This window comes from Microplitis demolitor, chromosome 9, assembly GCF_026212275.2.
Source record: "Microplitis demolitor isolate Queensland-Clemson2020A chromosome 9, iyMicDemo2.1a, whole genome shotgun sequence".
Classification (NCBI taxonomy): Eukaryota; Metazoa; Arthropoda; class Insecta; order Hymenoptera; family Braconidae; genus Microplitis; species Microplitis demolitor.
This window is the reverse complement of record NC_068553.1, coordinates 15,472,519-15,489,189: the sequence shown is the minus strand read 5'-3', so window position 1 is coordinate 15,489,189 and position 16,671 is coordinate 15,472,519. Positions and strand designations below refer to the sequence as shown.

At 27.7% G+C, this 16,671-nt stretch overlaps 3 protein-coding genes across 3 annotated transcripts; all 3 read right to left on the bottom strand.

Annotated features, from left to right (window-relative positions):
• Positions 1 to 1,523: 1,523 nt before the first annotated feature.
• LOC103573644 (serine protease inhibitor swm-1-like) lies at positions 1,524 to 2,977 on the bottom strand. The gene is made up of 4 exons (XM_008552812.1): positions 2,932 to 2,977; positions 1,965 to 2,074; positions 1,711 to 1,896; positions 1,524 to 1,628 (listed from the first exon to the last, which is right to left on the bottom strand). Exons 1-4 carry the CDS (start codon positions 2,975 to 2,977, stop codon positions 1,524 to 1,526), a joined length of 447 nt encoding a protein of 148 aa, XP_008551034.1.
• Positions 2,978 to 4,724: 1,747 nt separating this feature from the next.
• Positions 4,725 to 6,231, bottom strand: LOC128668600 (serine protease inhibitor swm-1-like). Its single transcript, XM_053741899.1, has 3 exons — positions 6,098 to 6,231; positions 5,589 to 5,701; positions 4,725 to 5,516 (listed from the first exon to the last, which is right to left on the bottom strand). The coding sequence occupies exons 1-3, from the start codon at positions 6,147 to 6,149 to the stop codon at positions 5,421 to 5,423; spliced, it is 261 nt and encodes an 86-aa protein (XP_053597874.1). The 5' UTR covers positions 6,150 to 6,231; the 3' UTR covers positions 4,725 to 5,420.
• Positions 6,232 to 11,754: 5,523 nt separating this feature from the next.
• LOC103573643 (serine protease inhibitor swm-1) lies at positions 11,755 to 14,551 on the bottom strand. The gene is made up of 4 exons (XM_008552811.2): positions 14,011 to 14,551; positions 12,214 to 12,326; positions 11,929 to 12,150; positions 11,755 to 11,856 (listed from the first exon to the last, which is right to left on the bottom strand). Exons 1-4 carry the CDS (start codon positions 14,060 to 14,062, stop codon positions 11,755 to 11,757), a joined length of 489 nt encoding a protein of 162 aa, XP_008551033.1. The 5' UTR covers positions 14,063 to 14,551.
• Between the last annotated feature and the right edge of the window lie 2,120 nt (positions 14,552 to 16,671).

The window sequence follows — 16,671 nt, the reverse complement described above, 5'->3', positions numbered from 1 at the left end:
TGCAACAGCTAAAATAAATACTAAATGATAAAAACAAATTATTTTTTTTCTTAAATAACAAGAAAGTTTTTTCTTTATTCTCGATAACAGGAAAATTGTAAATTTATTTTTACATTAAAAACAGAAGATCGTCAATTCGATCTTAAAATACTTTTTTTGTTATGATCATTAAATTAAATATTTAAACAGTTTGAAAATTATAAGAATCCACGACTGAACTTGAAAAAACTTTGAAGGCAATTAATCTTTTGAACCAATCCCAAAATTTTTTGCTGATATCGAGCGATTACTTTCTTCGAATCAACTATTTTCGAGCTCTTGGAGCCTAAAAAGTTGTTTCATATATTGAAATTTAACAACTAAAATCGATTAGTTTATAAGCAGTTTTTATTATAATTTTTCCGAGTCGAATTTTAAGACATACTTTGAACCTAAATGAGCATTGAAAACCTACAATAGACTTTTTAGGATATAATTATTGTGAAAGCTTGAAATGAACCAACTTAGACTTATAAAGGCATGAATTAGACCTAAAAAGACATATATTGTGAAACGAACGAACTCGAATTTTTAGAATCGACTCTTCGTAGGTCCCAGGTTGCTTGTCGGACCCAATCTACCCTTGGGTCATTAGCCTACTGGAGCGATGACTGGTTCACTTGCATCTATTCAGTATTTTTAACCAAAGAAGGTACGCTTCACGATTTTTGTCTATGTAAGTCTAATTCATGCCTTTGTAAGTCTAAGTAAGTTCAATTCAAGCTTTTGTAAGTCTAAGTAGGCCCATTTCAAGCTTTTACAATTATTATGTCCTACAAAGTTTAATGTAGGTATTCAATGCTCATTTAGGTTCAATATATGCCTTGGATTTTGACTCAGGGTTGTTCAAGATTAATCTTGAACAATTTCAGAAATTTAGATAACAATTGAAAAAAATTTGTGAATATAATGAGGTCAATAAATTTTGAATATAATTGGACTATTAGATTATGATATATTCGGAGAAAACGATGGGCAATAGTTATATTTAATGATTGTCATCGATGATATTTTTCAAATAAACCAGTCGATTATAAAATGATGGCCGCAATTAAATTGACGTATCGAGACAGAAACCTTCAATGATTTTCAGACTTATCAGAAAGTAGACTATAAATATATGAAAAAAGTGTAGAAAGTTGTTCTTTTTATGGATTTTTATCAATGATATCTTTCAAACAAACAAATGAACTAATTCTAATGAGTTTTCGGTATTGATCAGAGTTTTTTCAGTTTGTAAGCTGCTAAGATTTTGCAAATGGTCAAGTAAGGAATTTGGAAGTCATTAGAAACAATATTTTATGAAAAATTTGTTTTTAAATAGAAGTTTATTGAACGATCGTCTTTGTTTGTTACACAAATATGTTTATTATATTATATGTTAAGTGCTATTGAAATTGTTTTTAATATTTAATAACATCAAATAGGTGGAAAAATTTCTAAGAAGAATAAAAACTGGTTGAGAAAAAATAAATTTAAATACATTATTTATTGTTTGGGCAATTTTTCTGAAGCACACATTGTCCAGTGCTATGATCTCTAACAAATCCGCCTTCAAAATGACACCGGCATTCTGATCGTGCACAAAACTGTAAATATATATAATATATGTACAAATGTAAATATTATAAATTGTAATAAAATAATGAATAGTATTTATAAAATACAAACCATTCGTTGACAAATTTTTGGTTTTACTGATGAGTGACACGAAGCTTCACACAATGTACCACACGGTAAATAAACTTCACCGAAATCACAACGTGAACATTGATTCGGTCTTACACATTTTCCTGTTCTTTCGTCTCTTGTAAAGCCATTTTTACACCGACATCCTAACATTTTTCCTTTACAATCCTATTGTTAAAAATTAATTTTATTATATTTACTTAAAACATTTAACTACAATAAATATATAATATTACCTTAATAGAACAATTTTTGACTTCATCAGAAAATGTATGACAAGTTGGTTCACAAGTTTTCCCGCAAATATTTAATACTTCATTCTGTTCACATTGATTCGCTTTAATTCCTATTAAACAATAAATAAATAAATTGATTTATTGAAATTAAAAATATACTTAATAATTAATATTGTTAATTTAATTTAACGTACGTAAAAAAATTGAGATGAATAAAATTGACAATAAAAATACTCTCATTTTCTTTTTTTTTTTGATTTAATTTATAAAAAAAATCAAATGACGTTGGGATACTGAATTTTATCGAGTTTATATACGCAATTTTTTATTATTTATAGTGCAATAAATTCAATTATGATAACAATTACACAAAAGACCAGATAAATTGTGTGAGTTACGGAGTATTGTTTAAATTATTTATTTTTTTTTCTTTTACATATTCAACTACGTCAATTATTCCTCTTAACATCCATTGATTTATGAAGTTTGATTAATGATTGTAAAAAAAATTATATAAGATATAAAAGTTTGCAGTTTTTTTATTTCTGTTTGTAAATAATGAAAGGAGAAATGAAGGAAAAAAATTTTTTAAATTATTTTTGTGCTTTTAAGGGCAAGGGATAATTTTTTTTTTATTGTTATTTAAGACATTTTTTAATTGAAAATTTAAATTATAGATTGTAATTATAAAACACCATTAAAAAGAGTTTCCCCGTATGATGGGTTCAAAAAATCGATTTTGTTTGTATAAATTGATTTCTTAACATGTGTAGAATATGCTGGTAAAGTGATTTTTGAAAATTCGAAGTCATTATGAAGATACAGGAGTTAAAAGAAGCAGATATTCGAAGCGCTGATGAGTTCAGTGATAGGAAACTGGGTATATTGTGACTAAAAAAAGCCAAAATTGAAGCGAGAGTAGAGCGATATACTTTGAAAGACTTTCAAGAGTGAGAAGAAGAAGTACTCTGTGGACTAGGCATCGCAGATTGATGGTAAGTTTGGATTTTCATAGTTTTAATCAAACCTGAAACTTTAAATGCGTTTTTCTCGAAATTGTTTTTTTTCAAACTTCCTTCCATCATATCTTGAGAACGGTTTCACCGATTTATTTGAAATTTATAGGGTACACTGTGAAAAATTCCAATTATATTTTACTATGGGTGCATTGTAACACCGGACCATAAGAAAACTGGCACCAAATTTACAAGAGTACCATAGTAAACGTATGCGCATAGGTCTCAATAGTGTTGTCTGCGCATACCGTTTACTATGGGACACTTGTAAATTTTGTGCCAGTTTTCTTATGGTCCGGGGTTACAATGTACCCATAGTGAAATTTGTTGGAAATTTTTCACAGTGTAGAGTCAGTGCATGCAGACGCATGAAGTGAACTAGAATCATCGAAAAATTTCGAGTATTTCTATTTTTTTCGTAACCGAAAAATAAAAAAAAATCATGCAATTTGAAATTTTTTGTTCAGAACTCTGCCAAAAACTCAATTTTCATTATTTGCAAATGATTCTAGTTCACTCTATGCATTTAGGCTTACATATTGAAACACCTTTTTTTCAGATACGTTGTAATGAAGATTTGTATTTGAAATTTGTTTTATATACTCTTGAAATATTAATAAATAAATGATAAAAAACTCAAAGTTCTATCTTTTCATTGGCCGTGGAGAACCCCCTTAAATACTAGTTATTTACGATAATGCTAATTGGTCATTTTTCGAAATAAAATTTGTACTCTTTCATTAGCAGTTTAATAATAAAAGAGAATAAAATTATTAACTTTATTAAATTGCATATTTTCAATTACTTAAAAGTATTAAGATTAATTATGAGTAAAAAGGCGATTAAATTTTTTCACAAACATGTGATTAAAAATTAATTAATCAATTAATTACATGTCGCACATTTACTGAACTCGACAGATTAAACAATGCGATTATTTCTGACAAAACCTACATTTAAATTGTAACCGCATCCACTGACCATGCGACTCTGTGACCAAATAAATAAATTTAATTACAAAAATAAACATTGTTATTTGGTATTAAATATCCCCTTTTAAAAGTATATTTGTCTGTAGAAAAAATACTTTAGATTTACATAGATCTACTTTTTTTTTCATAATTGAGATTGTGTACAGATCTAAGAACATCAGAGCTAAAAAAAGGCTAATTTTCAGATTGCAAAAAATCAAATTTTTGATTTTGAAAGAGATTTCAGTCCTTAAATTGTTAAAAATTGGGAAATTTGTTAAAAAGTTACAGAAAGCTTACATACACAAAATTTTGAAAGGAGTCAGGATAGTTTCCTTGCGTCTTAGAACGTCGTAATCTGATGAAAACTCGATTTTCAAAAACTGGTGTGAAAATAACTTCCCGAATTTTCCGAAAATTGGCGATTATTCGGAAAGTTAAAAAAGTACAATAGCTGAAAATTTATTGCAACGGATCTTTCCTGTAAATTTCGTAGTGAGTATCTGGCTAAAAAATTTCTGCAAACTGCATACACAGATTATCGTAAGCCGTTAAAAGAAGTCTCAGGGAATACTTAATTTAATCTAACTTTGATCTGTAGGAAAAAAGTATTATTTAAATCTGGCGCAAAATAACTCAAGAACTTTCGTCAAGTTGCTCGAAATAACACTACTGGGAATATTATAACAGCTGGTCAGATAGTTATTATTTCTGCAAAAACTCTTACTTAAATAACACAAATAAAATGTACTCATTAAATTATTTTTGAACATATTTATGATTAATCAAATCAACTTACATATTTTCCACAAAAAGTACTAAATATAATATTAATGTATACCGAAAATATTTTAATAAAATTGTGTGCGTTAACATTTATTGATTAATTTGAATTTATTTGTCACGTGAACTCAATTAATTTAAGCAGCTTGCATTTATGGACAAATTATTATTGACGCTTGATTGAATGGGATATTTTGGTTCATAATAAACATTTGCGTAATAATGTAAATTATAAGTGAAAACACATGTTTTGGGTATTGATTTACTTTCATTACTTTAATGCATTTATTTACCTATGATTAATTATCAATTATTTGTAAGTGAACTATTAACCATTTTAAAATGATTATCTACACTGTGAAAAATTCCCATTAAATTTTACTATGGGTGCATTGTAACCCCGGACCATAAGAAAACTGGCACAAAATTTACAAGTGTCCCGTAGTAAACGGTATGCGCAGACGACACGATTGGGACCTATGCGCATACGTTTACTATGACACTTGTAAATTTGGTGCCAGTTTTCTTATGGTCCGGGGTTACAATACACCCATAGTAAAATTTAATGGGAATTTTTCACAGTATACTTAAGAGAATTTTGTTTTACTGTTGTTAGAAGGAAAAAGACTCAAAATTATTTAATTTTTATTTAAAATGCTGTTGAAGATAATTTATATAACTGTTTATTAACTACAGTTGGCCTTTTTCACGCAGGTATCAGTTTTTGGATCTCTAACGAATCCTCTATCCAAATCGCATCCACATCCTCCGACGAAACAATTCTGTCAAAATGAAAAATAAATTTTGAATGTAGGATGACATGTTTTCATAGTATTTTGTAAAAATTAACTTACAGTGTGCTTGCATTCTTCAGTAATGTATGGTTTTTCACATGTCGCTTCACACATTCTTCCACAATATAACATAGTTTCACCTTTTGCGCAGTTATCGCTCGCTTGTGAATTAACTTAAAAAAAAGAAAAATTTTATAATAACTATAATTATAATCTATTCTTATAACTTTGATAACTTTTTGATATGATACTTTGTTATTCGCTGTAACATCGCTCGGAAAAAATTTTAGGCAAATTTATGATAGTTCATTTGAACACGTTTCATTTATTTTTCCTCTTATTTACTTTTATGAATATTTATTTCATGACCGTAAAAAACGAAAAAATTTTTCTTTTTTATTATGAAATAAAATAAATAAAGATAATTTATCAGGTACTATTTACTTATTTTGTTTACAAAATTTAAGCATTTTTCCCGGGAACTTTGTGACCAATAAAAATATTTTAAAATAATTAATGCTAATAAAAATAATTCTACTAAAATATTTATTATTAATGAACTTTCTTACTTATTTGTACACAAAAAATAGCAGCGATAAAAAACATCGTCTTAGAAGTCATATTGTAAGTATACTGAATATGTATAAGATGATAAAATTTACAGCTTATCGCTATTTATTTCACGTCTATTTTTCTAAGTATTCAAGTTATGACTGAGCTTATATACAAATGCACTTACAATTACATACATCAGTATATTTATAGAACTATGACGTGTTTATACAATTGTAAGCTATCAGTAAAAAAATCAAGCTATTTTTAAACACCAATAATATGTTTTTTTACTTATTTATGTATTATCTCAAAAAGAAAATTTAAAAAAAATTTGATACGAAGCGATCACATAAATATACATTTATATGATCAACCATAGGTATAGCCAAACTTGGGTAATCCTACTTTGGCCCAAGTCTGGGTTCCCATTTAATGGCCTAGGCTAGGTAACCCAGTCTTGCTAACTGAGTACCCAATCTTGAGCCAAGCATGCTTGACCCATGGGCAAATATAGGTGTGTCAAAGCTAGGTTCGAAAGTGCTGAGCCAAGTAGGGCACCGCCGTTCAACTCTGGCAGCTTCTGCATGGGTGATGACGACTGTGATACAATCGAGGACATTTTAATTATTTCGTAATTCTTTAATTATTTTTTACAATTATTTTTCGGTAGATTTCTTTAGAAATCGACCTATTGCAATGGGTCTCATGATCGAATTATCAAAGAATTTTGCCACCATATATCTTATTTTACTTGGTAGAGTCAAAAAATACCATCAACTCAAAAATTTATGTATGTATGTATGTATATATACAATATAACGCGCCTTGTCATCACGATAGCGCCCGTAATTCTTAACGGATCTTAATGAAAATTTATACACTTATTTATTGGACGATTACCTTGATCAAGTTCGAAGATGAGCCCAATTGGTCGATTAGTTTGGAAGTTGTGGGTGTTTAAAATTTTTGCTGATTTTCATGAAAATGAATTTTCTGGCTTTATCCTAAAATAACTTTTGAACCGAAAATGATAACTCAATTCTGTAAAAAGTATCTTAAAATTTGAACGATAAGCTTTAATTTTCACTGCAATACTTAATTTTTTGAAACATCTTTTCTAACAATTTGATGGTATCGAAAATTTCACAAAAAATACAAAAAGCTTATTTTTGCAGCTTAGTCTTCTAATAACTTCTAAATAATAAGGCATAACCTTTTTCCTTGAAATTCATGTTTAAGCTTACAAAATAAGTATTAATTGCACTATTGTAGCTTTATTGTATTTGCATAAGAAATCTACCTTTCCATTCCGAGTAAGGCCGGATGGCTCTTTTTTTTAATCTGATAGTTTTTTTCTTGTTAAGTATATTATCTTTAGAAATATAGGTATAGAGGGTTTCCATGTCGCAAAGTTTATGAAATTTGGTTTTGACTGATAACAAGCTTATTTATTCTCTCACAAAATTTAAAATACTAAAAATCAAAATTGTGAATCAACACTTAAGATCATAGTTGTGACCAATCAAGAACGTCTAGGTTTTGAAATAAAAACCTACAGTAAAATTTTATACAATGACAACGTTTTGATAAAAGACTTTCAAAATTATTTAATTTTTATTTAAAATGCTTTTGAAGATAATTTCTATAACTGTTTATTAACTACACTTGGCCTTTTTCACGCAGGTATTAGTTTCTGGATCTCTAGCAAATCCTCAATTCAAATCACATCCACATCCTCTTACGAAACAATACTAACATGAAAAATAAATTTCAAATATAGGATGACAAATTTTCATAGCAATTTGTAAATAAATAAAAGTACTTACAATATGCTTGTATTCTTCAGTAATGTATGGTGTTTTATACGTCTTTTCCACAGTTCAATGTAGTTTTACCATCTGTACAATTATTTTGTGGCTGTGGATTAACTAAAACAAAAACCGTTTAATAATATCGATAATGATAATTTATTCTTTTAACTTTAATAACTTTTTGATATTATATTTTTTCATTCGAAGCAACGACGCTCGGAAAAAGTTTCAGACAAGCTCATTATAGTTCATTCGAACATGCATACCATTTTTTCCCTTTTGTTTATTTTTATGAATATTTATTTCATGGGCATGAAAACGAAAAAAGTTTTTTTTTTTAATATTAACAAAAAGTAATCAAAAGATCCTGTAACATGGCTATTCTTTATTTTATTTAGAAGATTAAATTATTCATTATTCTATACCTTTTTTGAAGCAGTCGGCGAGCTTAACGCATTTGTCAGTACTTTCTTGTCTATAGTATCCTTTAGAGTAATCACAAGCGCACCCGGCAAGTAAACATTGCTGTTAAGAAAATAAATAAATTTTTATATGATAAAAAAGTAGTAAATAGATTTATTAATATTATATATAATGTAAAGAATTTCGGAGTGAGTACGTAGCAGATAATTTTATATTTATTTAATAACCCGATGAAAAAAGATTTTATATAACTGTATACAGTTATATATGAATTATATATACACTTGGATAGAGGTGATGCATAATTATATAAAATTTTTATATAATTATGTACAATTGTATATAATTCGATACAACAATGCAAAAAAGAATAATAAAATTATATACAAATGTATATATTTGTATAGAATTGTATATAATTATATATAAATTGAATAGAAAAAATGATACATATGAATTATATACAGTTGGATAGAGGTGATGCATAATTATATAAAAATTTTATATAATTATATAGAATTATATACAACTGTATATAATTCTATACAAAAATGCAAAAAAGAATAATAAAATTATATACAAACGTATATATTTGTATACAATTATATAGAACTGTATATAATTATATATAATCAATACGAATACAGTATGTAATTATACACAAATGTATGTATTTGTATACAATTACATAGAATTGTATATAATTATATATAAATTCGATAGAAAAAAATGGCCCGATCCATTCGTATATAATCGTATATGATTATATCTTATTTGTATATAATTTGTATATAATCACATGATGTTTTCGTATAGATTATGTATAATTATATACAATTCTATATAATTGTATGCAAATGTATACATTTGTATATAACTACATACTGTATTCGTATAGATTACATATAATTATATGCAATTCTATGTAATTGCATACAAATATTTACATTTGTATATAATTTTATTATACTTTTTTGAATTTTTATATAGAATTATATACAATTGTATATAATTCTATATAATTATATAAAAATTCATATAATTATGCATCACCTCTATCCAAGTGTATACTGTATATTCATATATGACTGTGTACAGTTATATAAAATCTTTTTTCCTTAGGAATGTCAAAATATCAAAGACCTAAGCTCTCTATTTTTACAGTGTAGTAAAACTCAAAGAGCTTCCACAGAATTATAATATCTGAAGCTTATAAAATAAACTCTAAGTGATTCATTGAGTTCTACGAGTGATATCGTGTTAACATACATACAGACAAATTGCCGTCTCAGAAAAAATCTTTTCAATTAAGTTTTGTTTAATAATAGTTTGAATAAAAGAACTATTATTACTAAGTCAAAATTGTTCACTGAAATGCCTATATAGTACATATAGAAAATATATAGATAAAAATATATAATATAATAATATATAACATATATATAGATAATAATAGAATTTCGCATTTGAGGCATGCAAAAGGGCATTAAAACCTTAATTACAAGTTATCGTACTTACTAATTTTTTACATTCAAAAGGAATGATTGGTCGTTGACAAGTTTTCTCACATAATTTTCCACAATTTATCAAAGTTTCATTTGGTCCACAACTATTTTGTATTTGTGCATCAACTATTCAATTTAAAGGAAAATATATCTATAGTTCAATAATATAGCAATAATTATAATTATAAAGATATATATTTTACTGATTCATTAATTTTATACTTACTTATTGTTGCGAAAAAAACAATAGATAACAAAAATATTACTCTAGAAGTCATATTTAAATGAAAAATTGAACGGTTGTTTTATTTTTCACATTAATTTTTATAAATTTACTTCGAATTACTGAGCTTATATACCAAATGCTCGGTGCTTTTGGTTTTTACATTTTATTTATTTTATAACCCACATATTTAAACATTATATATATATATATATATATATATATATATATATATATATATATATATATATATATGTTACGAGTTAATATTCTTATTATAACTTTTGAATAAAAACATATTTGTTGTTTCTGCTTATATGTATATATTGTATAAATCACAAAGATAAATTTTAATTTAACTTGTCAGTTTAAAAAATATTCAATTGCTAAATTTCAATATTTATTTGTTGTAAAAAAAAAGTATATAAAGCTAAGATTATTTGACCTTTAGTTTAGAGTTAAAGAAAGTAAAACATTTTTTTTTATGTAAAAACAACTTTTCGGCTTTATGAGGTTGCTTAAAAAAAATAAAGTCTGGAAAGCGGGTGATCTTAAGGGCTAACCGAAAACTTTTCGGTGTTTAACATTTTTTTGAAAAAAAATATTGAAATTAAAAAACAAAAACACCAAGTAACTGGGATATTGGGAAGATAAAAAAGTATTTATCATTTTAAAATGAAGAACTAAAAAAAAAGTCATTTGAATGTACTTGGTGTGCACTATTAAAGTCAATTGAACCAAAATCAATTCAAAATACTATCTAAAGGTGAAATAATCAAAAGGTGGGACGTTGCTAAAGAGTACATATTTTTTGTGTTAGCGCACCTTAAGATGTAAGTAAAAACACATAAAAATATCAAAACTTTTCATTTTTACTCTTTCTCAAAAAAAATCCCGCTAAAAATAAGCCTGAAAAACGGCGCGAGTTACTAAACTACAAATTATAGCCGAAATCAGAAATTATGTTTAAGGACAATTATAAAAAACTGCCACCAAAATGTTTGTCTACTACTTATCCCATCTGAGTGGGCCTTATCCCACTATTTTGTGTCTTAAAACATCATGGCGCCCACAAAAACTCAGAGATAAGAGAACACTAGGTGATGGATGAGGGCAAGGTGTATAATGACATGTCTGAAAATCTTAATGTTTATATATGTGGAGGAAACCCTTATGGGTATGGGGAGAAATTGCGTCCCACCACTATCCATGAGCAATCTGTAGACCAATACAGGGAATTGGTACCATGGGGGACCCATTCCAAGCCCCATTTCAACCAGAGTCTCTCTATTTCCCGAGATGGGAGAGGTGTTTGGGTCCAAAAGAGGTCGGACTCGTGGTGGCTGTTGGTAAGGCACCCACATGCTATGCATGCCTAATAGGTAAGCTAATGTAAGGTTATGCTCATATTTCGCTTTTATAATATATGGTGGAGTCAGAATTTACAAATAGGGTTACGCAGCGCGAGTATGCCCAAAAGGGCGAGGAATCGGCCTACCGTTAAACGGACGTGGACCTAATGGTCCCGTTACATTAATTTTTAATTTTTTTTCTACCACTTATCCCCTCCTCTTTTAAATGCAAATATGTCTGCAATAATAATATTATTATCCAAGACAGGAAAGTTATTTCACACAATGTATTTTCCAATAATCTTTATTAATTTATTTTATAACAACAATTAAGAAATATTACAAATCTTAAAACTTTTAACAACATTTTCTAGGACATTGACTCTTGTGAATACAATGTCCTTTATATCTTACCATTCCTTTAGATAAATCACATCGACAATCCTGTGTTCCACATCTCTGAAAACAATAATTGCAATTATGAAATAAAATAAAACAATATTGAGTGTTTCTTAAATAATGAATACTAACAATTCGGGAACATATTTCTGGTTCATAAGGATGAGTGCAATTGCCTTCGCAAGTTTTTCCACATGCCGCATAAATCTCTCTATAGGCGCAATGGACTGGTTTAGTTGGTTCTGTTGGTTTGGTTGGAGGTTTAGGTGGACAATCTTTAGGTAGGATACACCGTCCTTTGTATCTCAAATACCCTTCGTTGCAACGACAACCTTCTGTTTGACTAGTACATTGCTAAGTAAACAAACAAATGAATAATTCAATAAATTTAAACAAAGAACATTTTTTTTTACTTACTAAACAGATTACCGCAGAAAAATCCCTTTGGTCACAAGAAGGTTCACATGAATGGCCACAAAGATCCACTGACTCATGAGGCCCACACGCATATCTCTTATAACCTTGACAACCTTTAATAAATAATGATTTATTAGAGAATAGTTTATAAATATATATATATATATATATATATATATATATATATATATATATATATTTAATTAACAATGAATAACATTACATATTAGTGCGAGTGACACAAAAAACAAGCTGAGTATTAAATATCGTCCCATATTTTTAATAATTTATAATTACGTGATGAGCAATAAATTCCACTGGGTATTCAATTTGAATGAAGATATTAATATTACTTCTTGATACTTATTCCAAAAATTTATATATATGTATATCTATATATATATATATTTTTATAATTGTGCAATAATTAACAACAAATGTGAATTTTTCCTTGTATGACGGAAAGTACACATTTGCTTTATGACGATTGTGATGATAAAATCAAGGACATTGTAATTATTTCGTAATTTAAAATTTATTTTATTTTTTTCTTGTTTTGAATTTCAGTTATCATGTAAATGTATAGATGTTATCGTTAAAAAATTATTAGCTCAAGATAATTCAATTAAATACATACTTAAATATTAAAAAAAAATTTATGTGACTTCTTTGTTTTTTTTTTTTGTTGACATGAGAAACCGGGGTACAATCAGAAGCCTCAAAAATTTGAATAATAAAAATTTCATGTTGGAAATTTTTAAGTTATTTTAAGCTTGTCGATTTAAGAGTAAGATAACGGATCTGGGGTGAAATGGGACATTCGACGCTAATCGCTTCCAATAGTGTTCCCAGACTGTATTTGGAGTGCTGATAATCACAAATACATATGCAAGATTAATAGCCAGAGTACTGATGAACACTATCTTGTACATGAATAGAGTACTAACATAATACTAACACTAATTATATCTAACAGTATTGTATTGTCATCCCAACAAAAGATTGAACTTCGGGTGTCGTCGGTTTTAACTCCCACTCTGGATGTTTTTTATGTTAAATGTTCTTCCACTTTTCTACACGCATGCGCAGTTCATAAATGTTTGGTAGTGGGGCTAATTTCCGAAGTCTATTCTTTACTGGGACCACAATAAGATTTAATGGTTCTGGCACATGGCACTAGAGGGCCGTTAGCCAATAAAGGAAAAAAAAAAGATTTAATGGTTAGAGTACTAATGGTTACTAACAATACTAATAAATTTTCAATCGTCTTCATAAGTGTTCATTGGTTTTTTTCCGTAAGGGAAATCACAGAATTTGAATTTTAAAAAACATTCATTTAATTTTTTAGAGTTTGTTCATTTTATTAACATCGAAATACATATTTTATTATTTTTTTGCTGGACAATCTTTAGGGTCTAGACAGTTTTGATTCGAATCACGTAAATATCCATGCTCACACCGACATTGCCGTGTTAGTTCCGTGCATTGCTGAATAAATAGTTTTAAAAAAAATTGTTAATAATTATTCGGCTCTTGCAATTATTATTACTAAATATACTTACTATTCCTGGACAAAAAGTGGGGTTGGGATGAGGATTATCACATGTTGGTTCGCACATACGTCCACATAAATCCGAGTTTTCATTTGAGCCACAAACATGAGTATTATCTATTTCTATTGTAATTTAAATTTAAAATAAGTAATTGGTTATACTTGTAATATTTTATATAACTATTGCATACACTAATATGTAATTATTAATTGTTAAATTCTAAATTATTTATTGTAATGTCTACCTTTGTCTGCAGTTATAATTGTTAGCAGCAGGAAAAATATAAAAACAAACATGTTTACTTCGAGCGATCACAATAACTAACAAATTAGATGAAAAAAATAACAGTCACTTTTTTATCTTATCGATTTCGTCATGTAACGTAAACAAGGAAAAACATGGATTGAGAAATAGATGGGTAATTATTTCAAAATTATAATAATTATCTGTTGTTTAAATTTCTATAAAATGGGGATCCCCATCAATTTATGTTCTATTTTAACCTTATCATGGTTTTTTTTTCAATATCTGCCCATGTCTCTTGTAGTCTGATAAATGATTTCTCAGTATTTTAAAAGAGGTTATAAATTAGCACGTACATAAATATCTTATGGATGAAATAATAGATTTGAAAAATATTTGTGGCAACTAAGAAAGTTTTCTACGCTGCATAGATAAGTTAACCTTTAAAGAGGACCACTAGTGTGACCGCCGGAAAAAAGGTGATTTTTGGGAATTTAAAAAAAAAATTACTGCATGGAATGTTTTAATGTTTTAAGGATATATTTGTGGATATATAATGAATGTGAGATAAAATTTTCGGACCAAAAAATTCAAAATTCAGCAAATTATTCTCAATCTCCCGCTCAAAAAAAAGTCCCCACTGCAGTGATAGCGACCTTCGCAGTACCGAAAATAAAAAAAACCAAAAAGTTTATTAAACTAGAAGGTATTTTCCGTAGCATGACCCTCGGGCTAAGAAAAAAATTGAAATTTAACAAAGTGGCGGAGTTTAAAAAAAAAATTCAAATTTCATGCGAAAATTTGATGATTTTTGGCCTGGCAAAATTACATTTTTGATTCGATCGGAAAACTGGAGGTTCATGGTATGTAGAAACATATATAAAAGAAGCTGCGATTCAAATCAAGTCGATCGGATGATTTGTCTTCGAGTTATAGATGCAGCAATTTTGAAAAATGGATTTTCGAGACCCGATAACCGGGTGCTTTTTAGATGGCTCTAACTTAAAAAACGAGCCATCCGGCCTTACCCGAAATGGAAAGGTAGATTTCTTATGCAAATATAACAAAGCTACGATAGTGTAATTAATACTTATTTTGTAAGCTTAAACATGAATTTCAAGGAAAAGGGTCATGCCTTATCATTTAGAAGTTATTAGAAGACTAAGCTGCAAAAATAAGCTTTTTTTATTTTTTGTGAAATTTTCGATATCATCAAATTGTTAGAAAAGATGTTTCAAAAAATTAAGTATTGCAGTAAAAATTAAAGCTTATCTTTCAAATTTTAAGATACTTTTTACAGAATTGAGTTTTCATTTTCGGTTCAAAAGTTATTTTAGGATAAAGCCAGAAAATTCATTTTTATGCAAATCAAAAAAAATTTTAAACACCCACAACTTCCAAACTAATCGACCAATTGGGCTCATCTTCGAACTTGATCAAGGTAATCGTCCAATAAATAAGTGTATAAATTTTCATTAAGATCCGTTAAGAATTACGGGCGCTATCGTGATGACAAGCCGCGTTATATTGTATATATATACACATACATACATACATATATAAATTTTTGAGTTGATGGTATTTTTTGACTTTACTAAGTAAAATAAGATATACTGTGGCAAAATTCTTTGATAATTCGATCATGAGACCCATTGCAATAGGCCGATTTCTAAAGAAATCTACTTAAAAACTATTCGAGATATGGACTAGAAACTGTAGTATATTATATTGAAGATATAGGCTATCGAAATATGCCAAAAAAACAAAAATTAATTTTTTCAAAATTTTATACTAGTGGCCCCCCTTAAGAAACATTTACAAAAATTATGTAATAATTCATGAATAACTTACATCCACTTATCTCTTCTTAATCCTTTCGCCATTATGAATATGGCCGTATGCAAAGTAATATCAACGAAATTTTCCGACGTTTAATATGTAATTTGATTCGAGGAATCAAATTTTGATAGTTATAAAGTCTTTACGATGGTTCAGTTTTGTACCCTGTCAATTATTGGGGTGTTTTCTTTATTTGTATTTCATTCAGATTTAAAATTGATCGTAAAGGCTTTTACAATAAATAATAACAATAAAAAACAATTAGCGAATCTAAATTTTTAAATTATCATCATAAAATTACCAATGCAATTTCTAGCAATACGCGTCAAATCATAAATCTATGTTTACTATTTTATGCTAAAAATTGCATCGTTATGATAAATGCTTGGAAAAAAAATGGCCAGTATTTTTATATTCTGTAATATCTTATCTTTTTCGCTACATATTATAATAACATGTTTTCGCATTGATATATTGGCTTAAATATATACTACATAATAAATATAGATACAAAAATAAATTTATCAAATTTTTGGTAAATAATTATTTCTTTTAAATAAGAAAAAAAATAGCTACGCTTTTGTTGTGACTGAATATTTTATATTCAATACGTGAATATATATGCTAATGTAAGTATAGATACATTTAATACATTTATAATTAAATTATTTATTTTTTTGATATTTTTTTTGGACAATCACTTTCTAATATACATTTTTTGGTGCATTTTGTATCAAGGACATACCCAGGCTTGCATCTACAGTCAGCAGTTTGATTTGTGCATTGCTAAAAAATAACCAAATACAAAATAATAAATAATAAG

Coding starts and splice junctions, on each gene's coding strand:
- LOC103573644 (XM_008552812.1), bottom strand. CDS start 2,977: ATGAAAATCCAAACTTACCATCAATCTGCGATGCCTAGTCCACAGA. Junction 2,075..2,931: donor TGCGATGCCTAGTCCACAGA/GTACTTCTTCTT, acceptor ATTGTTTAATAG/GAATTAAAGCGAATCAATGT. Junction 1,897..1,964: donor TCAAAAATTGTTCTATTAAG/GTAATATTATAT, acceptor TTTTAACAATAG/GATTGTAAAGGAAAAATGTT.
- LOC103573643 (XM_008552811.2), bottom strand. CDS start 14,062: ATGTTTGTTTTTATATTTTTCCTGCTGCTAACAATTATAACTGCAGAC. Junction 12,151..12,213: donor TTTCTGCGGTAATCTGTTTA/GTAAGTAAAAAA, acceptor TTGTTTACTTAG/CAATGTACTAGTCAAACAGA. Junction 11,857..11,928: donor CAGAAATATGTTCCCGAATT/GTTAGTATTCAT, acceptor TATTGTTTTCAG/AGATGTGGAACACAGGATTG.
- LOC128668600 (XM_053741899.1), bottom strand. CDS start 6,149: ATGACTTCTAAGACGATGTTTTTTATCGCTGCTATTTTTTGTGTACAA. Junction 5,702..6,097: donor TATTTTTTGTGTACAAATAA/GTAAGAAAGTTC, acceptor CTTTTTTTTAAG/TTAATTCACAAGCGAGCGAT. Junction 5,517..5,588: donor CTGAAGAATGCAAGCACACT/GTAAGTTAATTT, acceptor TCATTTTGACAG/AATTGTTTCGTCGGAGGATG.